This window comes from Myxocyprinus asiaticus, chromosome 44, assembly GCF_019703515.2.
Source record: "Myxocyprinus asiaticus isolate MX2 ecotype Aquarium Trade chromosome 44, UBuf_Myxa_2, whole genome shotgun sequence".
Lineage (NCBI taxonomy): Eukaryota > Metazoa > Chordata > Actinopteri > Cypriniformes > Catostomidae > Myxocyprinus > Myxocyprinus asiaticus.
The window spans coordinates 27,114,054-27,138,734 of record NC_059387.1 but is presented as its reverse complement, the minus strand read 5'-3'; the positions used below and the strand labels follow the sequence as shown (position 1 = coordinate 27,138,734).

General features: G+C 39.1%; 1 protein-coding gene across 9 annotated transcripts in view; it reads left to right on the top strand.

Annotated features, from left to right (window-relative positions):
* The window catches only part of prkag2a (protein kinase, AMP-activated, gamma 2 non-catalytic subunit a), a 93,779-nt gene that overhangs the window by 58,237 nt on the left and 10,861 nt on the right, over positions 1-24,681 (top strand). For 8 of the 9 annotated variants that reach the window (XR_007895987.1, XM_051686668.1, XM_051686666.1 and 5 more), the window contains 4 exons: positions 4,245-4,450; positions 12,330-12,381; positions 19,097-19,206; positions 21,847-21,928. Coding sequence is in view for 8 of the 9 variants with exons in the window: in XM_051686668.1 (XP_051542628.1) it covers positions 4,245-4,450; positions 12,330-12,381; positions 19,097-19,206; positions 21,847-21,928 (450 nt within the window). In the remaining variant the exon portion in view is untranslated. Of the gene's footprint in view, positions 1-4,244; positions 4,451-11,231; positions 12,216-12,329; positions 12,382-19,096; positions 19,207-21,846; positions 21,929-24,681 lie in introns of those variants that run through there. The other variant, XM_051686674.1, reaches the window with a different exon arrangement.

Here is a 24,681-nt window from a genome sequence, read left to right as displayed (position 1 = left end):
GCTGTGACATGGAAATAGGAACAAAACACATAATCGTGACACTCTGTATGTGACCTGTAAAGCTGGCCCTTGCGTGTCAACACCTGTGCACAGCAGGAGGACTGAAAAGTGTTTAGTATAGGATAAAAAAATATTTTTTAATGGCGTCTGATCTTATTTGTTTTTATTTTATGTTGTTGTATTTTATTTTATGGTCATTATTAACTGTATTACTGTATTACTGTTATTATTCATTAAATGTATTATATACGTTTAATATATTTCATTAAATACATTAAATGTATTTAATTAATAAATTTATTAATTAATAAATGTTATTAGTGTAAATTTTGTTATTAATATTATTGGTTTGGTAGTAGCATTGTAAAAAAATATTGCCTCATTAAGTAGCTTCAGTGTAGCTAACTACTTTTTGATAGTAACTTGTAGTGTAGCTAACTACTTTTTCAAAAGAGTAGCTTGACTGTAGCTTAACTACTTTAAATTATACAGCTTGTAGCATGTCGAACTACAGTTTCAAAGTAGCTACCCCAACACTGCTCAATTTCTTTAAGGATCCCAAACAGAACATATCAACATTGCTCACCAATGACGTGAGGAGTTGGGACTACCTGTTTGACCAATGAAAGATGTGATGAGTCTTTGGGAAACTTGTTTGGAAACAGTCTACATTTTTACAATTCCGTTTGGTGATGCAAGTGGTGCAGAAATTACATACTTCACCTTTAAGGCCACTTTTTTGATGCTCAAATTTATTTGAGGTCATACTCTTTGGGTCTTTGAGATGATATGTGGTTGGAAATGACAGTCAGAGATTTCTGTGGCCTCACCTCCCCAATTTAGCCTCTTAAATCGGCCTCAGATGTTTTAAATTTGATTCACAGTCATGGTGTTTTATGAAAAGCGCACATCAGCATAATAGGACAATGAAAGATCTAATGATCTAATTTGAGTTTTTAAAAGCAACCTGAGTGCTGAATACTGAGTGGATTAATTCTCTAATTATTTAAAAATGATTTGAAAAGCAATATGGCTTCATAAATATGGCCAAAATATCTTTGTTTAGATTCGCTGTCTCTTTCACGCTGTGTCTGTCTAGCTGTGCAACACCCATCATTCACATGCAGCACACCTTCTGCTTAAGACGCTAATGAGAAAATGTGTATTTTCAACACCATGTGTAAGAGAGAGAGAAATGGGTGGGGTGAAACAGAGCACTTAAAGGAACAGTTCACCCAAAAATAAATCATTTACTTATCCGCATGTCTTTCCAAACCGATATGACTTTATTTCTTCCGTGGAACACAAAAATGACTCCAAACTCCAAAATGTCAAGAAAACACCACAAAAGTATTATAAAAGCACCATGAAATTATTCCATACGACTTGTATTTTTTTCAAGTCTTCAGAAGCCATCTGTCTGCTCGCTTTGTGTAAGTAACAGATCGAAATTAAAGTTGTAATTCACTGAAATCATCTTCTCGAATCAAATATGGCGCCTTTGACATTAATGATGTTTGGTCCCACGATATACAGGAACCAATGGAGTTTGAAGCCAATAGCATCAGACCCACTTTTTGTAGTCCATAGGATAAAGCTGTGCATGGGCCGATTTTCAATGCACTTAAATTAACTTACATTTTGGTCTTTTTGTCACAAAAATGTCTTATATGGCATCAGTAGAATACAGCACACAAGTCATATGGACTACTATTATTATACTTTTATAGTGCTTTTTTGGTCATTTTGGAGCTTGACAGCCTCAGTCCCCATTTACTTAATTTTACGAAGAAGAGGAGCCAGGATATTCTTTAAAAATTCACCTTTGTGTGCCATGATGTTTGGAGTGCTTCAAACTATTCCTTTAAATGCTACAGTAATCACATGATTCTGTTATCCTAATGGTAAATGATCTCAGTGGATTTGTGTGGAAATAAAGACTCCCAGTGGATGCAGGGAGATGGAGAGCAGAAGAAAGATGTATTTGGTTTGGGTGGCTTCGGGGCTGCTATCTCAATGACATCATTGTGGAAACCTGCTTTTTCAGTCTTCTGTATGTTCCTCCTCCCCTTTTTTCTATTCCTTTTATGTGCTCTGTTTACTGGGCTGATGCCTGACTGCTATAAAATAAGCTCTTTACTCATTCAGCAGCCATGTGGCCTCAGCTGGGAAAAGATAATGGCTTGGTGCAGTGACTTGGGGTAGTCAGGCTTGCTTGTTAATCATTTTTCATTGTATTTCTGTAATGGATTCCCTGATCGTTCTTTCACGCTTGATAAACGCTTATGATTTTAAAATATGTATCTAATGCTCATCAATCAACTTTAACTGGCATTTTTTGCACATTCAGCAGATGCTAGGTTATAGACAGAAAGCTGATATGACACTTAATTATCATTCTTATGGCCGAATCACAGCAGTGCTGGTATTCAGCACATTGCTCGTTTGATATTGCTTTTATACAACAGTTCTGTAAACTGTTCATTTCAAGTAACTGACATTGCAGACACAATAAGACCAGCTATTTTGGCCAGTTTATTTTTACCCTGCCAACATTAATTATTCCAAAAGAAGCCAAAACTGGATCAAGCATCGGAATTCTAAGTAGCTAACACAGACAAGCAGAGTAACACCGTCAATGAAACTTTCCAGTGCTGTTGCACAAAATATCAGCACTGTTGGAACTAAAAAAAAAAAAACAGTAAGATAGATAAATATTGGATGGATGGATGGATGGATGAATGCAATCTTGGTCTTTAACTGGCGGGAAATATATTCTTACCTCATCTGGCTTGCTGAAGGCATCTTGGACTCTGCAGACAGGGCTTCATTTCACTCTCCTCTTATCAGCTCATTAAAGTAGAAACTCAATAAGTTCCGTCCACACACATCACTCTGTGAGAACAAGCTTTTTCCTTAAGGCTCTGCAACTGAATCCAGCCACTGGAGAGGACGCCACACAGAACTGGGTCACGTTCAAACAACAGGGAGCTGAAGCATTTACAAGAACCCAATTAGAGGCACCACAATAAGATTGATTTTTATCATTTAACGACCAACAAACGTGCAGCATGTATCCAAAACAGACAGGGCAATTACTCAGGCAATTGGCATGAAGAGCACTTCAGGGATATTTGACAAATGTGTCATTTTTGGTACTTTGCCAGGTATTGGAATAATTGTGCAGCCTAAGACAAATGGTAACAGAATAAACACATGCAGATTTCCAAGTGGTGTTGTAGCATTGCAGCATTAAAGGGTTGTGTACAATATGCCACTAATTTCTTTTATTTTCTTTTACTAATTTCTGACTGCAGTATGAAGGGCTGAGCCTGCAGGAAACGCAGCATGAAATCTGCTGCCTACAATAGTAGATGAAGTGTAAAATGAGGTGATAAAACTCTGCTCTCCACACTGCCTGTAGTTCAGGCCTTATGGCCTCTTCTATTTCTGCAGGCACGGATCAGAGATTACAACTGGTACAGCCTAACCTTTAAGTGGCTCTAATTCATTCTTTGCGGGCCAGGAATGGGATACAGTGAGACACTGTAGCAATGTATATAGTATTATCCATAAATACAGTAGCTTAAAGGAATGTTCCAGGTTAATAATGATGAGAGAATTTTCAATTTTGGGTAAAATGACCCTTTAAAAACGTTAAAATACACACTGTTTCAAAAATATGCCCACAAGTCATAAACATTACACACATTAACTTACTTTTAGTGTGATAAAATCAGAGATTTACCAGATTTCAGGGTTTCATGACACATAAGTTATTTTATTGTATATAACTTTACACAGATAAGTAAGCAATTTTATCACACTAAAACCTCTGTATGTTATGTTAACAATGTTAATGTTTACATTTGAAGCTATACTTTTGAAACATTGTGTATTTTAATGTTTATGGACTGGCCTCATTCACTTCCACTGTAAGTACCTTACTGTAACTGTGACTTTTGGTTTTTGTGGTAACCACCATAAGTTAACATTAACAATATTAATACATTCTGTAAAAAAAAATATTGTTCATTGTTTATGATACCAAATGCATTGACGAATGTTAACTAACAGAACCTTATTTTAAAATGTTACCGTCTAGCATAAGGCTGTGAATGGTTACAAAGGACTTTTAAAGATTCAGGCACCAGAGGGTTAACGTGGGAATGGAGAAAGTATTCTAACATTGAAAAAATCCTCTGTTTGGAATATCTGACAAGTTTGATCTTCTATTTGTATAGCCTCTGGGATCTGCTCATCACCCACCACTCCAACACAACTGACCAAGCAGACTCCAGCATTTCTTCTAGAAGTCAGTCCAAATGACACCATGCATCGTTCTTCCTCCTCCAGTCTTGACACTGGACTGCACCTCCCACAGTACAGCCCAACTGCTGCAAAACCGCATCCCAGTCCCTGCTCAGCACCAATACCTACCTCACGCACGGTAAGTGATCTGACACAAATCTGAGCAATTTTCTGCATCATTAATTTTTAAGTGATTGTCAGTAAGCGCATATAGATGTATTATAAAGCTAATACAAGCTCAAATAACATGGGAGACAAAGCCTAACATACTGTAGCTTGACAGAACTTATTATTGCTTAATAATGTCTTGTCTCTTCAAGAAATGAAAATATGGTAACACTTTAGAATAAGGTACTATTCATTAACATTAGTGAATGCCTTCGATATTATGAACAAACAATGAACAGCAATTTTCATTGCATTTTTTAATCTTAGTTAATGTTAATTAATAAAGATACTTTTGTTTATTGTTAGTTCATGTTAGTTCAAAATGCATTAATTAATGTTAATATATAAATTAGTTCATGTAAAAAAAACAAAAAGGTATGTGTGGTGATGTGGCCATGGCTGAGCGACGTCCGGGAGAAGGAGAACGGTAAGGATTGACACCTGTGGGAAATGATCTCTAACAGCTGTTCTATGTTTCAGTGTGAGCTGGAGGGGGATAAAAAGGGTGTTCAGACAGCCGGAGGGGAGAGAGAGACAGAGAGATGCACACAGCAGAGTCCAGTGTGTGCATTTATATTACGCTGAAAAGCGAACCTTAGGTGCTTGTACTGAAAAGTGCATCAAATAAAGACTTCGCCGCTTCCTCCTTCACAACCCAGAGAGAGATTCATCACAGTATGATATTTGTATATGTTTTTCAAAGGAATGCAAGTTTTTTGTATTAAAGGAATATTCCGGTTTCAATACAAGTTAAGCTCAATCAACATCACATAATGCTGATTTCCACAAAACATTATTTCGACTTGTCCCTCCTTTTCACATGGACGCAAATGAGAATAAATGTAAGTGCTTTAATAAAATGATAAGCTACACTTCTCTGCCTTGAACTCTCCAAAAATTGGCCCCATTCACTTTCATTGTAAGTGCCTCACTCTAACCTCGATAAATCTTTGAATCTCATCAAAATATTGTTTGTGGTAAACAACAAATGCTTTCAATTGAGCTTAACTTGTATTGACCCCTGAATAATCCTCTAATGATTAAAAAGCATGCACGTAAATGTATGCGCTATAAAATCAAAAGCGTCTTAAATGTCATAGAACTATTTTATCAGACTCTGTTCTTTATGAATCTAAAAGATTTCTTAAAACAGCTGCACCACACACACAATAATCGCCAGCCCATCGATGGATATAATCAGATTTTTGTTGCTCAACCCGCTGATCGTTTATCACGTTCACAAGACAAAATCAATACAGCAGTCACAATCTGCAATGCTGTTGTCCTTGCCTCCTGCCTGCTAATCTAAGCAGAGGTCCATGGCTGTGCTTGTCAGGATCCTGCCATCTTTGGAACTGGTTTGTTACAGTTTTTGGCAGAATTCTGACAGTCTCCTTTGTTTATTGTTTGTTCCTTGTGTTTTGTTTTGTTTCTATACTTTGTGTTTTAGTTCATAGCCATGTGCATTGTCATGTTATGTCTTGTGATTGTTTTGTCTTTGACATTTTCTGCACATGGCCTTGTATGCGTTCTTTCTCCGCCTCCTTGTTCCCTCACCCCTCCTCCTTGTTTAGTCCTTGTTAGGCTTATTAGTCTCATCTGTTCCTCATGTGGTTGTTCCCTTTATCTTGTGCTTCCTTCCCTCATGTGGTTGTCAGTTCGTCATTGTTCATGGTTCTAGTTAGTTGGTTTATTCTAGTCTGTTGCCCTGTTTAGTCAAGTCTGTTATTCTGCTGATTTAAGTCTGTTACTCTGTTTATTTTGTTTTATGTCAGTTATCTCCCTCGTGAGATTGTTTTGTTTTAGTTCTCGTTCAAAGTTGGTCATGCTCTTGTATATCTGTTTTTCTCCCTTGTGAGTTTTCTGTTTGCATTTTTTTAAAAAAATTTTTTATTGAAGCTCATTAAATTGCCTTCTTGCGTCTGGGTCCTCCTACAAACTCCTGACAGTAGGAATTGACCATTTTAGCAGAGGCAATTATGGGCATTTTTCTTTTTCCTCTTTCCACTCACCAAGACACCTGCAGCTGGCAGTCGGTCCAGATCACCCAACTCCACTCTCTCTGGGAAGGAGAGGGTGATGTTAGAAACTTTGCCTGCGAGTTCTTGCTTATGGCAGACGAGTTGGGTTATACCGAAGCCGAACTTAAGGACCTGTTCAACAGATGTCTTAAAGATCCTCTTGGTGCATGGGAGATGGAATGGCTGAGGGTCCTCTCCTTCTGGGAACTTGCCGCACTGCCTGTCCTGTCCCCCGTGGTCATCGTGTCAGTCCAGTTCCCTAAGGCTGTCAACGAGTCTGTCCTGTTCTCAATGGTTGTCGACGAGCCTGTCCAGTTCCCAGTGGCTGTTGACAAGTCTGTCCAGTTCCCCGTGGTTGTCAACAAGTCTACCCAGTTCCCTGAGGCTGTCGACGAGCCTGTCCATCCCCTGATGACCTTCGAGCCTGTTCAGTGCCCTGTGACCGTTGACTATCCTGTCCAGTCCCTATTGGCCGTCAACCAGTCCTTTGCTCAGTCTAGTGGCCAGCACTTGTCATACACCAGCTACCAGTCTTTTGCTCAGTCCAATGGCCAGAACCTTTCAGACACCAGCCACCAGTCTGATACTCAGCCCAGTAACCAGCACCCATCAGACACCAGTTACCAATCTGTTGCCCAGTCTGTCCAGTTCCCAGCAGTCGTAATCCGATCTGTCCAGTCCCAAGTGACCACCACCCTGCCTGATCTCCTACTGTTCCCAGAGGCTGCCGTCCAATCTGTCCAGTCCCAAGTGGCCTCCGCCCTGCCTGATCTCCTACAGTTCCCAGCATCCGGTGCTCAGTCTGCCCAGCCCCCAGCGTCCAGCGCTCAGTCTGCCAGCCTGCCGTGGCTTCCCACCAGTCTGTTCAGCCTGCTGCAATGGCCACCATCCAGTCTGCCCAGCTTCCTGTGGCTGCCAAAGATCAGCTTGTTCTGATCAGCCACTGACCTCGTCCCTGCCCCGAGGCTTCCTGACCTTGGTCCTCCTCTTTGGCCACCAGACCCTGTCCCATTCCTGAGGCCTCCGCCCTGGCCGTCTGAGCCTGTCTCCTTCCTCAGGCCTTCTCCCTGGCCTCTGGATCTCACTCCCTATCTTGGTCCTCCTCCCAGGCCACTGGACCCCACCCCCCATCTGAAGCCTCCTCCCCAGGCTGCCAAACCCGCCCCCTACCTGTACCCACCCCCCTGGCCGCCAAACTCCGGTCCTCTCATGGATTCTCCTCCCTGGCCACCGGACACCGCTCCTTCCCTGGAGACACTTCCCTGGTCTGTCCCACCCGATCCACATTGGACAGTTCCACTGAACTCAACTTAGTTTATTCCTTCCACCCCACTCCCTTTGCCAGGACTTTGTTTGGTTTTGTCCTTTTCGTTGGTGTTCTTTTTGGGATGACTGGAAGTCGTCCCTTTGTGGGGGTACTGTCAGGATCCTGCCATCTTTGGATCTGGTTTGTTGAAGATTTTGGCAGGATTCTGACAGTCTCCTTTGTTCATTGTTTGTTCCTTGTATTTTGTTTTGTTTTTATACTTTGTGTTTTAGTTCATGACCATGTGCATTGTTATGTTATGTCTTGTGATTGTTTTGTCTTTGGCATTTTCTGCACATGGTCGTGTGTGTGTGTATCCATGTGGGTTCTTTCTCCACCTACTTGTTCCCTCACCCCTCCTCCTTGTTTAGTCCTCGTTTGGCTTATTAGTCTCATCTGTTCCTCATGTGGTTGTTCCCTTTATATTGTGCTTCCTTCCCTCATGTGGCTGTCAGTTCGTCATTGTTCATGGTTCTAGTTAGTTGGTTTATTCTAGTCTGTTGCCCTGTTTAGTCAAGTCTGTTATTTCCCTCGTGAGAGTGTTTCATTTCAGTTCTATCAGGAAGACTTGCAGACTTGAGTGAAATTCAAGATGACATTTATTTGATGAATATAAAACAGAAAATGTAATGTCTCTCTTTGGCGTAAGCCCCGTCTGGTGGTCCGAAGAAGTTGTATTCGGAACTGTCATATCCTGCCGGAGATAGGAGGCAGGGGTGAGGAGCCTACCCCTGTGCAGGACGGGACTCGACTCGTGGTGGTGGGGTGGTGGAGGTTGCCGTGTTAGCACAACTGAATCAGCAATGTGATAGAATGTGAGCAGACTTATAAAGCAATGGCTTACATGTGATCGGCTAGGAGTTACCTAGCTAATGGTGCGATGATGTACAGGTGCTAGTCTTCCCGCTAGAACTACGCTGCGCTTACATTTCAAAGTTGGTCATGCTTTTGTATATCTGTTTTTCTCCCTTGTGAGTTTTCTGTTTGCATTTTTGGTTATTTTCATTAAAGCTTATTAAATTGCTTTCCTGCGCCTGGGTCCTCCTACAAACTCCTGACAGTGCTCTGCCGATGTGTTATCTACTACACATGTAAATTGATAGGCATTGCCTTTAATCTTTCTTGCTCTGTCACACATAAACTTTTGGTATAGGTAGCTTGCTCTGCAGTTGTTAAATTATCAAATACCTATGAAATTACTAAGCCAAACTCTTTCATGCTTGATATGACACCTAATAAATTTAGATCCTCCTAAATCAGAGTAGTCATGCCCAAGAGGGGAAACTCCTCTGCTTCAAAGGTTTGACCACCCTCCACAACGATCTTCAGTATGTATTCCAGTCTTCCCTGATAAAACAAGAACAAAAATTTGCACTGTAAGTTTAAAGGGACAGTTCAATCAAAATTGAAAATTCTTGTTGTTCCAAACCTCTATGGCTTGTAAGGCAAATGTTGGCCACAGTCTCCATTCACTTTCATTGTGCAAAAAAACTGATTTTTTTTTACATTTTATGCATTTGGCAGATGCTTTTATCCAAAGCGACTTACAGTGCCCTTATTATAGTGACAATCCCCCTGGAGCAACCTGGAGTTAAGTGCGTTGCTCAAGGACACAATTGTAGTGGTTGTGGGGATTGAACCAATAACCTTTTGCTTACCAGTTCAGTGCTTTACTCCACTACACCACCACAGATGCAACTGAAGAAAATGGTGACTGAGGCTAACATTCTTCCTATCTCCTTTCACAGAACATCCCACTACACATTTCATTGAGAAAAAAAAAAGTCTGTTTATCTTTAACAACCTCTGATAATCACTCTCAGTAATTCTCATCTTATGCACCATTGATCTGTTGCTGCATGATGAGTACAGGTCTCATACAGGTCAATACCGGTGGACAGAATTAATGCTGGTCAAATACCTTCACTGATCATCTTAACTGTTAAATAAAGGAAAAATTCACCCAAAAAGGCACCCGCATGCCTTTGTGCTGAACACAAAGATTTTTAGAACAATATTTCAGCTCTGTAGGTCCATAAAATGCAAGTTAATGGTGACCAAAACTTTTAATCTTACCAAAAGGCAAATAAAGGCAGCATAAAAATAATCCTTAAGACTCTAGTGGTTAAACCCATGTCTTCAGAAGTGATATGATAGGTGTGGGTGAGAAACAGATCTATAAATCTATATAACTATAAATCTCCACCATTGACCAGCCCCAACCAGTAGGTTGAAAAGGCATTAAAAAAGAATAATGTGTAAGTGGAGATTTATAGTAAAAAATATTGATCTGTTTCTCCCCCACATTTATAATATCGCTTCAGAAGACATGGATTAAAACACTGGAGTCTTTTGGATTACTTTTATGCTGCATTTATGTGCTTTTTGGAGCTTCAAAGTTTTGGTCATCATTCATTTGCATTGTACCTGCAGAGCTGAGATATTCTTCTAAACAAATCTTTGTTTGTGTTCTGCACAAGGAAGTCATACATATCTGGGATGGCATGGGGGCGAGTAAATGATGATTTTTAATCAAGGCCTGACACTTTCCTTAATTATTACTAAGTCACTTTTGGAAAACTTTCCCATTGCTTGAATGCAAACATCTATATTTTCTCACTGCCACCACATTATGAGTTTGATTAATGTGTATTAGGGGTAGATTGTTTTTCTCAAAAGGGCTCAAGTTGGATAGCCACACCCAGCCATTCATCAAGAAGGAATTTGGGCACAGTTTCTAAATGCCCTCCACTAGATGCTGCTCTGGGAAAAGGCCTACCTGTAAATGCAGTCATGTAAAATAGGCCATATCATGGCACCTCCACCGGAGCCTCTATAGGTCTTCATAATTTTATAACACTATATCAAAGGGTCATATCTTTAATTAGATCATATCCAGGTCCATCCTTTATAGGTCCAAAGTGGGCCATTTTGGCAGTAGAGAGATGGAGAAAGATGCAAGAGGTAAAAAAAAAAAAGATTGCCACAGGCATCATTGCTGCACTGAAAATGTGCACGGACAATAATTCTGTATATTCCAGATAGACAGTTATATTTTGATCTGTGGATGTTTCAGGACAAATTTATGCTTGCAAATATCTATTTAGATATAACATGGAAAGATATTGTTTATCATAGAAAACCATTCACATAGCGAACGGAGCGAAGCGAAACCATTCACATATGTTTTTCTAGACCAAAGACCAAATGGAAAGGAACGTTGGGTAAAGAATGCTCTGCCTTGTAATGACACTAATAAGGCCAAGTATATCAATAAAATGATTGCAGACTGGCTGACTTATTTGTCAAAATAGAATATCTACTGCAGTATATATTCTATTTTGACAAATAAGTCAACTACGATGGTTAACAACTCTCAAGGTGGCTGTTTATGCTTGTGGTTGAGCAAATAAAAAGAAAAAAAAAGGAGGATGAAATTCCTAATATGGTCAAAAGAGAACTTCCTGGTAGTGAAGGAAGGCGGGGAAACTTCCCACTATTGAAATATGTGTTGATTTTAAGATGCTACCTTTTAAAACTACTATTTATATTATCCCTCCTATCTGTACATCTACGCAGTCTATTTTGACAGATTAAGAGCACTTCCTGTTCAGACAGAAAAAGAAGCGAGGCGCAACCCAACGAATAGAACAGAACGCAGGTGTTTCGAGAACAAATAAAAGTTATTTTTAATTGACACGCCGTCAGAAAAACGCGGCGCTCCTGCGCGAGACGCTGAAAACAGCAAACGGGCAAAGACGTCCGTCAAGCGCATGTTTACATAGAAAAACAACTGGAAAAACAGCGCAAACTGACGTAAATACGTGTTTTGTATGAACAGCCCCTTCTTGATGTCAGGCTTTTGGATCTTTTAATTGTATATTATGCGATTCCTGCTAGTCTTGACAAGATGGCTCCGTTCGCGCTTATAATTCCACGTCGTCTATTATTGCTATAGTTGATTTATTTTACTCTCCGTCAAGCCGGTGGCAGCTCGCGACTGCAGCAAACTGGAATAGTCCATTTGAACAGGAGCGGAGGGGGTGGGTCTCTTATGATTGATTTCACATTGGATGTGCTGGTACACAACCTGAGCCTGCGAATGCGAACAGTGATTGACCCTAAGGGCGGATGGACCTCAGATGAAATCATGTTGACACAGAATTGGACATAGTCTGTTTTTCCGAAACAAGCAACACTTTGCGTTGACGGAGCGAAGAGAAACGCGCGTAGAACGTTTAGTCATGCTGCACGGCGATACATTGTAACAGTTTTATCTTCGAGTTCGAACGTTCGCGGCTGCTGCACTCACTGTCAACTGTATCTTTTATTAAACTGTTGAAAAGCGCCCTGCGGGCAGCCAATTTCCGATCTCCTCAACGTCCGCCTGCCTGCCTGCCTGCCAGCGTGTGTGTAGTGTGTACTGTATATTGGGGGGGAGCAGTGGACAGGGTGAGGGGAGGGCAGCTTGCTTTAGATCTCCTCGTCTGTTCTTGACTCTGTCCCTTGCGTCTGGTTCACAGGTTCACTGTTTATCTGAAGAAATGCTGGAGAAACTCGATCTCGAGGATGAAGGTAAGCCTCACTGAGATTAATATATTGCTCCGATTAAAACTCATGCTAAAACACCCGCGTCGTGTTTATTGCGATCCGCCTTCATTTTCTGAACCGACTGGATAAGCGGCTTCGCTCTCTTGACATTGTGAATTTGTGATGCTCCTTGCTGACTTTAAGTATATTTTACCTGCGGTAGTTATCCCTCAGAGTTATAGCATCACCACCAGGGGAAATCATTACGTAGTGTATTTTAACCCCATTCATAATGTAAGCCTGGTATGGTCACGCGATGCGGATTTTCCTCTCATCAGTTGGTTATTTATGGGGCACAGTGCACAAAATCGTTACTACAAAAGGTGTCGATTTCAAATCCACCTGCTTCCACCTGTGGTGTTTAGCCGCTGGACCACACAGCGGAATTCCTAATAATCTATCGGGATCCCCGGTCGTCATTTACAGTTGGGTGTTGATGCGTCAGATGATGCTGCTAATGGCTGGACACGTTTCACCCACGCCAACGAGACCCTCAAAGTTGATGGTAATGCCTAAATTTATTTATTTATTTATTTATTTTTTTATTTTTTTTATTTTTATATTTGCAACAGTTATTGATCACTTTTTGTTTGTCCTTTGCCACGGCTTAAATGATTAAACTCATCTATTCTAATATTCAGTAATGAACAAACATTAGACCCGGCCATGAATAGGCTACCATGCAAAATTGTCTGTGCTACTTTACAGGTATCACTAAAATATGCGTATGGACACAACACACTTTTTTCTCTGACAGCCATGTAGGGCAAAAAAGAACATCTGTCCGTTTGGTGCACATCTTAGCCAATCAGCAAACTTGTAGGAGGCTCCCTGCCAACCTCAACCAATGGGAAAGGGGCTACCTGATTGCTTGACCAGTTGAAGTCTTGGAAATATTTGGGCAACCTCATTTTTCCAATTGATTTTGAACAGCTTGTGGCACTTGCATCAGCTTTAAGTTCAGAAAATATGTTTTTATTAATATGATGGTATCATGCCAGACACTTATAAAGAAGTTTCCTTGTGCTGATTTATTTTTTTACTTTTGAAACGGGAAGTTGGGACGGGTCATATTGAAGGACACATATTGCTTTAAAACAACAACAACAACAACAACAACAACAAAACAAAAACAAAACCAATACCCTTAAGTTCACATGGTGGAATTTATCATTTAGCTTTCTTATTCCAGGGAGAGTTTTAGTAGGCAAAAATGTGGATTTGCTTATGAGTGCAAGATGAGTCATTATTTTTGTTACATTTTCCTGGAAGAAAAAGACTGTACATATTAAACGAGTAGCCTATATCTGTTGAAAGTAAATTTTGTCAACTTTTAGGAGTACACAAGCATATAGAGGGCCTTCAAATACAAGTGGACGAAAAGCCACAAAAAAACGTAAATATTTAAATTTACGTAGTCTTTAAAAAATGCATTTCGGCAGTAGGTCTAAGCAGGAGATAGACCCATAATCAGAGCCAGCCTGAAACCACACTGCGATCTGGCAGTGCAAGTCCTGCTATTATTTATCAAGGCTTTTTTGCTGCTGTTCTTTCAGCTGTCATATTTTTCGGAGACACAGAGTAGAGGACAGACCTTCAAGTGTTTAATGGAGAGCAGGTTATGCAGGCTGCAGATGTGCAATCTCATGCTGAGGTTGGGGTTTTCCCCAAGGTAGCACTGGTGCAGTCCTCAAAACCCTCTCCCACGCAATAGAGATCTACCTTTGTACTGTTAAACCCCAGCCTGGTGTTTGAAGGTTACTGACTATGGCTGTTTGGTAGAGCCTAAACATGCTTATTAATTATTTACCAGTAAAACAATGTGTTCACAGTTTTTAAGCTGTGCTTATTGTTGCATGCACTATTCTGGGGCACTGATTTCACCCAAAAATGAAAATTCTATAATCATTTACTAGGGATGCTCTGATCAGGATTTTTACAGCCGATACCGATCACCGATCTTCTTGTCACCTGATCGGCCAATACTGATCCTGATACCGATCATTTCACCTTTTATCAGGATCTCTGTCATAACTGGCTATGCAAGCTTTCTGCACACTGTCACTATTAGTTGAATATTCCTCTTCCCAGTAAAATCACTTTGCCTGGTTTTTGTTGACAAAAACAGTTAAAAAAGTTTAAAAGGCTTATTAAAAACCTTTTTTTTTTTTTTTTTAAATACTTTAAATCAAGTATAGGAACAAAATATTCTCTATATTAAGATTTTTAAAAATATATGCTTAGTGTCATATTGATAACACATAGGTGCAATTAAACAATGTGACATTTTTTGTTATTGATTCGTTGTCATTATTTCATATAATTATTATTATTCCTTATTTTATTTCTATTTTATTTTTTTATATTTAATACATTATATTATGTTATCTTAATATTGTATAAATAATTATTATATTTATAAATTCCTTCCCTGCCTTTTCATTTAATTGGATGATTGTATTAATAGGAAATTTTTCACTTGTTGCTGCTTGAATTTTAATGAGGGGAACACACGCTTTCTCATTAGGGCAAGAGATGAAAGAAAATCGGAGAAAAGGCGCATCTGTGCTCTACGGGTGGTACTATTGTTAATGCCGTTTAATCGGGAGATATTTAATAAACATATTTGAATTACACCACATCTTGTAACTTGCATTATTACTGAGATGCCTATGCCCGGCAGAGACTGAGAAGCTGCCGCCATGAACGATAATAAGGACCGTTTCACAGCTCGCTCTGTTTTCCCTTTGCTTGTTGTGAGTAAAATGCCACATTAACAGTACAGTTCACAAACTTTTCATAATCATCATACCTAACCACTGCATCGTTCTTAACTGCTAAATCAAGTTTGTTGTCATGTCAAATTAAAATTCGAATATTCGTCGAATTTAAGAAAAAACAAAAATGCACATTCGAATGCCAAAACTGTGTATTCGAATTTTGGATGTGTGCCAAGCACAGACGATGACTCAGATCGATTGCATTCTTGCGCTAAAAAAAGCTAGACACAGCGCAACAAATACGGTTGAACAGAAAGCAGGTGTCTCAATATGCTTTTTAAAGTTCTTTTTAATTAGACACAGCATCTAAAAAATAGTGCTCCTGCACAAAACTCTGAAAGACGTTCATCTAGTGCGCGTTTACGTAGAAAAATAAATGGATGATTGCAAAAGCGTTCGGTGTGAACATGCCCTTACAGTTGGTGGAGTTACTTGGCCGTTGTGTCTTGCTCTCTTATAAGCGTTTTTCAGATTAAGCAGTGAGTTTTTTAAACGCTTTGTCAGGAAAGATGTTCAAATTGGAAATGTGTATCTTGAGATGCTCTCGTTCGGTTCCATTCTGTTGTGCACCATCTGTTTGAATAGCCCCTGGCCTGTGCTCATAGTCTGAGCCTCTTCACCACGAATTCAGCCGAATAGTCCTACCACTGCTATCTGGGAATATTGCTACCCTACATTCAACTATACTGAATAAAAAACAGTGTGGTATTTCGCTGTTATTATGAATCATGAGTCTGGGTTATTTTACTGTGGCATCAGTTCAAGTGTAACAGCATGTGAACTGCCTATTGAGGTGTTTACTCGCCTCATTTTACTTTTGACTCAACATTTGAAAATATGGACCGACTAAAACTATTTATTTATTTTATGCACATTATTTAAAAATGAAATGCTCTTTTTTTTTTTAACAGCAAAGAATGTTCTTTGCAATAATATAACAACGTGCTGGGTGGTTTATGTATACAACGTGCCCTCTTGTGGACTAAGGAAAAAATTTCAATTTAAAAATCAGCTAACTTCAAATTTAATTTGAATTTTGAAAATATTTGAGGTAAAAATTCGAATGTTGTTTCTCTGCCCAATTGACAGCCCTACTTACAACACTATGCCAGTATTTCCCACACTCCATGATGTCATGACAGTGTTGTTGAAGTCTTAAAGTATCCCTGTGTCTTTTGCGACATGAGCAATCGGTTTATGCGATCGGCCAAATTACCGATCACCGATCGAGTCATAGGACGTGAATATGGCCGATCGAATGGAGCATCCCTATCATTTACTTACCCTCATGATTTTCCAAATCCATATGACTTACTTTCTTCAGTGGAACACAAAAGGAGATGTTAGGCAGAATGACAGCCTCAGTCACCATTCACTTTCATTGCATGGGGAAAAATAAACAATGCGTTGAAGGTGAATGTGGACTAAGTCTCCTTTTGTATTCCATGGAAGAAAGTCAGATGGGTTTGGAACAAATGATGTTGACTAAATGACTATCCCTTTAATGTCTTCTTTACAGGAGGACAGTTTCCAACCAAACTAATGCCATGCAGAGAGAAGTGTTCTTTTTGAAGTATTAATAGCATGTGCTGCTTTTTGAAGCACCATCATCAAATGGTGTCTGAAGGCATTGGTTTAGAATATGCAGTCATAGAGCGTTCCAGTGCAGCCTGGCATGTCGCTATAATAGCATGTGAAAACCAGAGTGTTTTCAACCACAAAAGGATCATTCTGCACTAATTCAGTTCTTTGAATAGCCATGGTGGACATTGGCCAAAGTGTCATGCCACTGTTTGTGGTAAATCCAAACACTCAGGTATTCTGAATAGCTTTCTTTTGTGTTTGTTTAGGGCTTATTTTAGGATATATATATATATATATATATATATATATATATATATATATATATATATATATATATATATATATATATATATTTATATTAGAAATAATTATTAGCACAAAGCCCAGACTAGAAGAGGGCATATTGTTCTCAGAGTGAAATTTAAAGGTAAAAAGTGTCATTTCTGCACCTCTAGCAGCACCAAACAAAGTTGTAACAGTAATGACTATTTTCAAACAGCTTTCCAGAACACTCTCCCTTTCTTCTGTTGGTTGGACAAATAAACAATCTTGCCCCAAACTGGTGCCATTCGTTTAGCCAATGTTGCTGTGGCATGCTGGTCGGGATGCTCAAACAAACAAAGGTATTTCAAGAGCACCAGTGTTTGCTTTTTTCAGGGAAAACTACCTACAGATGGCTTATTTATAGTTGTCTCTGCCTATTAGGCTGGGAAAGGAGAATGGGTTTTAACATTGAAAAGATTGCACACTTTTTTTTACTGCTTTAATTTTTACTGCTGCAAGATTCAGCAGTCCTTCTCAGTAAAGTTTCTCAAGAGCTGTTGTTGCACTGTCCTATTTTAATCAAGTGTGTTTCCATGAGCTCATGCTAGACATACTGCAGGCCATTCTCTTATAATAGCCAATTGGTTAAACTGAGCTGAGCTAAAACAACTCACAACACTGAGTGAGGCAACAATTCTGTCTATGGCCTGATATAGTGGCAGAACTGTTGGGGTCAGTAAAATACTGAAATACACAGTAAGTGGGTTGAGCGGTGAGTCAGAGGTAAAGTTTCTCGAAAAGCAGTGGCTAAAAAGAGATTTTACATTTCATTAGATATTTAGTGGGTGGAAACTGTCCATCAAGGTGCACTGGTCAGCTCTACCAGCTGCCAGCAGCTGCAGTTACTCAGCAGTTGAAAGTATTGTCAGTAAGAACTACTTTCTCCACTAGGCTCTAAGATTGATGTTTGTTGAAACAAGCTGGCTTGCTACTTAGACTCTGGGGACCGATACTCCCAGGTATCCTCCTAGACCGCACCAAATACCTTGCCACAAATGATTTCACTATTGTTTTCAGTCTAGACGGCTTCTGAGGAAATAGCACAGTGTCTAAGAATACTACTGTAAGACTTAACATGGCAGCTGGCAACATTAGGCTGGATGCTGCAGAAAGGAACAACATGAGAGATGGCAAGTGTCAGTAGTACTATTGCAACATTGAACTGAAGTTTTTTGGTCACTATGGAGCATACATGTAGACACCATGCTAACAAGTCATAGATTATTTATCTTCATCCTGATATTATCAGATAAAACACAAGCACCATTTCTGTTTAGATGAAAACCATCTATACAATAAAACCGTGGCCTCGCCCAAAATAAGTCCCAATTCGACACAAAGTCAATATTACAAGCTGTGCACCACCCGGATAACCAGCCATTGAGTGCTAACAGTCTGAAGCAGAGTTTACAAAGTAAACGTTTTTGACCGCGAGCGAATACAAACGCTTTCGATGCATACGCTTTGAGATACTCTTTTACAGTCAATGGCAGGCGTATGCGCCAAAGTTGCGCACAGACGAGGACTGTCTGCGTATCAAGAAAATCTGGTCCCCATGCGGACAGTCCACGCAGACTGTGCTGATGACAAAATTTACGTCACGCATACTGTGCACGAGAGCGATCAGCGACGTCTACAACCGAAGTATACTTTGGCCTTTAGTCTTGAAATTCAGCACATAACTCTTTCTGAACCGCTGTGCCACGGACATGAATGATAAATCAAATCATGTGCTTGTTGAGGAGAGGTCTGCTATTACTTTTCTAAGCGACTGGACTTACACCTACACATATCATTTTCACTCATTTTTTCTCTTGGTACACTAAGCAAAGAATATTGAGAATCCGAAGTTTTTTCAGCATAATATTTATTAATTCTTTTAAATAACAACATCAGTTCATTATAAATGCATCAGTTAGCCTGTTAGCACTTAACTACATCTTACTGACATTTACGGATGTCTCTTTGCTTTCAAATTGACTCTGTTTTGTCTTTTATTGGTGTCTTTACAGCTGTCGAAACGTCTGAAAGTGACATTTACATGCGTTTTATGAAGTCACATAAGTGCTATGACATCGTCCCTACCAGCTCCAAGATAGTGGTCTTTGACACAACGCTGCAGGTAAGTGCTCTGTAGAAGTGCTTACGTCACAGTTAGATAAGAAATCTATGTCAAGTATGTTTACAATGACTTACTAAATACTTGATCCTCGAAGAAACATTTTTGGGTTGTTTGCTGAAGGCAAGCATCACTGTAACTGAGCAATACATTTAGGACTATCCCTAAATATAAAATTTCTGTGCATGTGCTATTTGTTCTACGGACAATGAATGATACCTCAGACAGCTTGCTCATACCTCATGCGGCTTGTTAACGAGACTTGTGCTGTTAAAATGCTGCAACTTTTAGTTGAGGCAATTTCTTGTCAGTAATCCTGCTTCTCTACACCTCATTTGTCTCTCATTTGTCTTGTTTTTTTTTCCCCCCAGTGGGTTGTTATACCACACCTTGATGTTTCTGTCAGCGATTTCCCCAGCAGAGTTCACAAAGCGCTTTACACATATCACATACTGTGCAATCAGCGCATATATTTTCAGTCTCATGTGGTATTGCACATTGACATAAACCAGTGTGGTCTGCTTGTAATGTTCAACAGAGGCGTAGGGGCCCACTGGGTCATTGCTCTACTGTCGATATGTGTAAATATTTGATAAATCCGAGATGAATGGTCTTCCCTTTCCCTGCAACGATGGGATTGTTTTGGACAGGAGATCTAGAGTGCTTATGTTCCTGATCATTGACTCATAGCTGACATACTAGCCGTTAGCCACCCCCCCATAAACAGTTTCAATAGATCAGAGGAACTGTGTCATTATGTTCCTTGCCATGGCTCGATTAATGTTTAATAATCTCAGATTGGGCTGGAACATCACCCAAGGAGGGAGAAACGAATCTTGCATGATTTATTTAAGAACGCCCATGAGACCAAATGATTAATGCTTTGTTTGGCTTCACTGAGGTATCGACAGTGTTTCAAAGGACCTGACCTCCCAAATCCTCCTTAGAGAATTTAATTCCATGGCGAGGATTGTTTTCAATCGCCGTGATAGCAAGTACTATAAACTTTTAACAGTTTTGCAGGAAGAGTTTTACATGCTTTCTTATGGTTTCCCATAATTTTGTGCATCAAAACGTGTCATAAAATTTCAATGTTTCATTAAAATTTGTTAGGAGTTCAGAGTTAAAGGAATATAATTCCGAGTTCAATACAAATTAAGATCAATCGACAGCATTTGTGGCATAATGATTACCACACACAAAAAAAAAGTTGAAATGCAAAAATCTAACATTACAGTGGGCATTTGCAAAAGAAGTAAATCAATCTGTAAACATTAAAATACTCACTGTTTCAAAAGTATAGCCATGAGTAAACAATATGTGTTTTAACATGATTTTAATGTGATAAAATCACTTACTAACCTTTTCCGTGTAGAGTTATATCCAATAATACAACTTTGTTGCCATGACGATGTAACGATGTAAACAGTTTAAACAAATTTACAGCTCAAATAGTTTTTACCAGAAGAATTAATGTAAGTGCTTTTAAACAAATATAAGCTTAACATTTCTGCTTTTAAACCCTCCAAAAACTGGCCCCATTTACTACAATTGTAAGTGCCTCACTCTAACTTTGATTTTTATTTATTTTTTTTATAGAAAAGGAAGAATAATCAATATTTTCTTGTGGTAATAAACATTATGCCACACAAGCTGAAAGGAATAGTTCACCTAAAATTGAAATTTCTCTCATAATTTACTCACCCTTATGCCATCCCAAATATGTGTGACTTTCTTTCTTCAGCAGAACACTAAAGCTTGTAAGAAGAATTTCTCAGCTCTTTTGGTCCATACAATGCAAGTGAATGGGTGCCAAAATTTGAAACTCCAGAAGCGATTTGATAGATATGTGTGAGAAACAGATCAATATTTAAGTCAATTTTACTATAAATTCTCCTCCCTGCTCAGTCAGTCTCCACTTTATCTTTCACATTCTTCTTCTTATGTTTTTTGTGATTCACATTCTTCATGCATATGCCCCCTACTGGGCAGGGAGAAGAATGTCTAGCAAAAATTGACTTAAATATTGATCTGTTTCTCACCCACACCTATCATATCACTTCTGAAAATATGGATTTAACCACTGGAGTCGTATGGATTACTTTTATGCTGTGTTTATGTGATTTTTGGAGTGTCAACATTTTGGCACCCATTAACTTGTATTGTATGGACCTACAGAGCTGAAATATTCTTTTAAAAATCTTAATTTATGTTCTGCAGAAGAAAGAAAGTAATACACATCTGGGATGGCATGAGGGTGAGTAAATAATGAGAGAATTTTCATTTTTAGGTGAACTATTCCTTTAACTTGAATTGAACCAGGATTACTGTATTGCTTTTATAACATGTTGGCTAGATAACAGAAAATACATTGGACAGGAACGAACATACTGTATGTGTGGTTAAAATGCTGAATATATTAGTTTAGGGGCCTCAAATGTATAATTTGCTCCATACATGTGTGTATATGTACTGCATACTTGTATAAGGACTCACCTTTACTGGGTACATCATATTTATTCCATACAATCTGAGATGTTTGGACTTTATAGTGCCCTCTGCCTGTCACTGCACACTGGTGCAGCAAAACATGAATTGTTGTGATGTGTAACATGACAAATGCCTTATCTTTTTTCCTTTCAGGTTAAAAAGGCCTTTTTTGCCCTGGTAGCCAATGGGGTTCGAGCAGCCCCTCTGTGGGAGACCAAGAAACAGAGTTTTGTGGGTGAGTGTAGTGATAAACTTCGAAACAAAACCTGTCACCTTTTGATTTGAAAGGCAAAGACCATTTTTGAAGGGCCTAATCTGATAAATCTTGAGGAAATAGGCATTATGGGTATAAAAATTCTCAGTTCCTATTGGGAACTTTCATCTTATCAGTGTTTTCTTTATCCATGGTTTCTTAAACTGAGGGTTGTAAGTCGAGCTGGTCTTTGGCAGACTCTTTGAGGGAGTGTAATATATACATCTAGATCTCTGTGGCCTAGAGAAGAGATCCAGACAGGAGATGATCCTTCCTGTCAACCTCACAGCACTCAGAAGTCTGCTGGTACAGAGTCTTATCTGTTACCATGACAAAGCCTGCTCAAAATAGAAGTCAAAATAGAATAAAAGTCACAGCGTTTTCCTCAGGCTCGGCTAGTTAATGGAGGAATGATCTCTGCGAGTTATGCCGAATTGGCAATCAGATGGAAACATTTAAGACCTTCTGTGAAATAATGTCATGGAAATGGGCAGCTAGTTACTGCAATGTGAAATTAAAGACAACATGAAACTGCATTCGCGTTAAATTTGATGCCCGTAATGTGGCTTTTCGGAGTTCGGAGAAATGTTGATCGTTTCGTCATCAGCCTAGGGGGTGGAGTGCCCCTTGATCTTTTCGATGTTCGGTCAGGGCTTGAGGCAAATATAGGAAGGAAGTGCACACACAATGTGACTCTTTCCACTCAAGACCAGCTAAACACATCAAATATCTGACTGTAAATAGACGTCCTCTGGGGTATATAGGGTCAGTCCTATCCACTCCAGGCTCAACAGAAACATGACAGATAGACTAAAGGAGCACCAGATTTCTGTTAAATATGATATTATCCATTTAATCTTATCCTGTCCCTTTATGTGGCCAGCTCTGCTTAAATTTGTTGTGTTTTGTTAGATTTGTCTGTTCTGAAGATGCTGGTCTTTTTTGGTCTACATAAGCCTGTCAGTGTTGATGAAGGGCCATTTGAGTGTTTCTAAAATGCTGAGTCACTTACCTTACTGCAAATACAAGCCTAAGTATAACACTGGTTTCCTGATATTAATGCAGAAGCTGTGTGTATGTCAGATGGAGGGAGTGTGTGCAGATGGAGGCGTGAGCGGTGATATTAATTAGAAAGATTTTGAAACCTCCCTTCTGAGAGGTCTGTTAGGACTATCTGTCAGATTAATTCAACCACCACAACTAAGGCAGTTCCAGCACCTCCTTATAAACCACTAATGACGGAAAATGAAGCATCTTGTCTTGGAAGAGGGGAATATGATGCTGATTATGTTGTTATTCTGTAAAACTAATGTCATTTGAGTTCAAACAATTCCTTTTTGAGACTTCATGAACTAGTGATGTGTGATTTGAGAATTAATTGTTAAAGCATTTATTTTTAGTGAAACTGTACAAATGATTCGGTTTGTAAATCACTACAGTAAGAACAAAAGCTATGTCCCATATGACGCACTATACACTATGCACTGGCAGTATATACACTATGCTCTCAGCCATGAAGTGTATGAATTTTCAAAGTGTGGTATCGTCCCAAATGGAACAGTAACGTTTTTTTACTACACATTTTTTACTAACGCGATGCGTTGCCGCTAGCATAGCGTCTTAGCCAAACTCAGTTAAACACTTAAATCTCAAATAATGAACATACTCACACATCTTGGTAAAGCATTCAGCTCGCATAAGGTGCTGTCTTCACAGAAGTTTTGCTAGTTTCCACTTTCACCATTAAGTACAATTGTTTTGTTTATTCCAGCATTGTAGCCCTGTAACTCCGCCCCTTCCGCTATGTAGGGCAAGCCGTGGCAATTGAGTGCATGACATGTCCAATATTCCACACATTTTTGTTGCATTTTCAGTGTTAACATACTACTCGCACTACTTCCAATAAAAAAATGCCGTAGAATAGTGCAGACATGTGCAATTTGGGACAGGTAAAGACTCAAAAATCTCTGACTGTCGGGTGTGTGGCAGTATTTTAATTTATTTTTTATTTTATTTTTTATTGGTGGTCTATTATTGTGTTATCGAATTCAGAAATATATCATGCAGTATTTTGCACAATCTATGGAATTTGTAAAATATAGTGATAAACGGTAGAATTTAACAGAATCTTTAGTTCACTAAGAAAAGTGCATATAATGTGCCGCACAGGGACTTTTAGGAATATTTTTTCTTTTGGTAGCACTGCGTCATATCAGAGACTATTTTGCAGAGACGGGCCACTTCTATTTAAATTAATGGGAGAAATTGGAATGCCCAATGGCAGCCAATGGTCAACGGACGTAGAAAGGAAGTTCCACCTCACAGGTAAAAGAGCCAATCACCTTTTTGATACAGACATCGCCTGTCAATCAACTTGAGAATGCATGCGCATTATCTATACAAGCTGGGAAAACTGCGGTTTTTTTTGTGTAATCTGAGGTAAAGACGCACAGTTTATGATACCAGTGTTGTCAGATTTTACTGCTGATTTGAAATATGTTCTTTGATTGTAAACTTGACCAACCATTTTGGAGATTTCGGTCTTTCCACATTCAAGTAGATAGGAGCTGCACTATCATGACTGGAAATAGTTTCCCGGGAGCATTCCAAAGATGGCCGCCAGAGGACTGACTTGCTAGAAAGATTTTGGACAAATTGAGTGATGACATTAATTAATCGGTTAATATGTTTCTTTATATATATATATATATATATATATATATATATATATATAT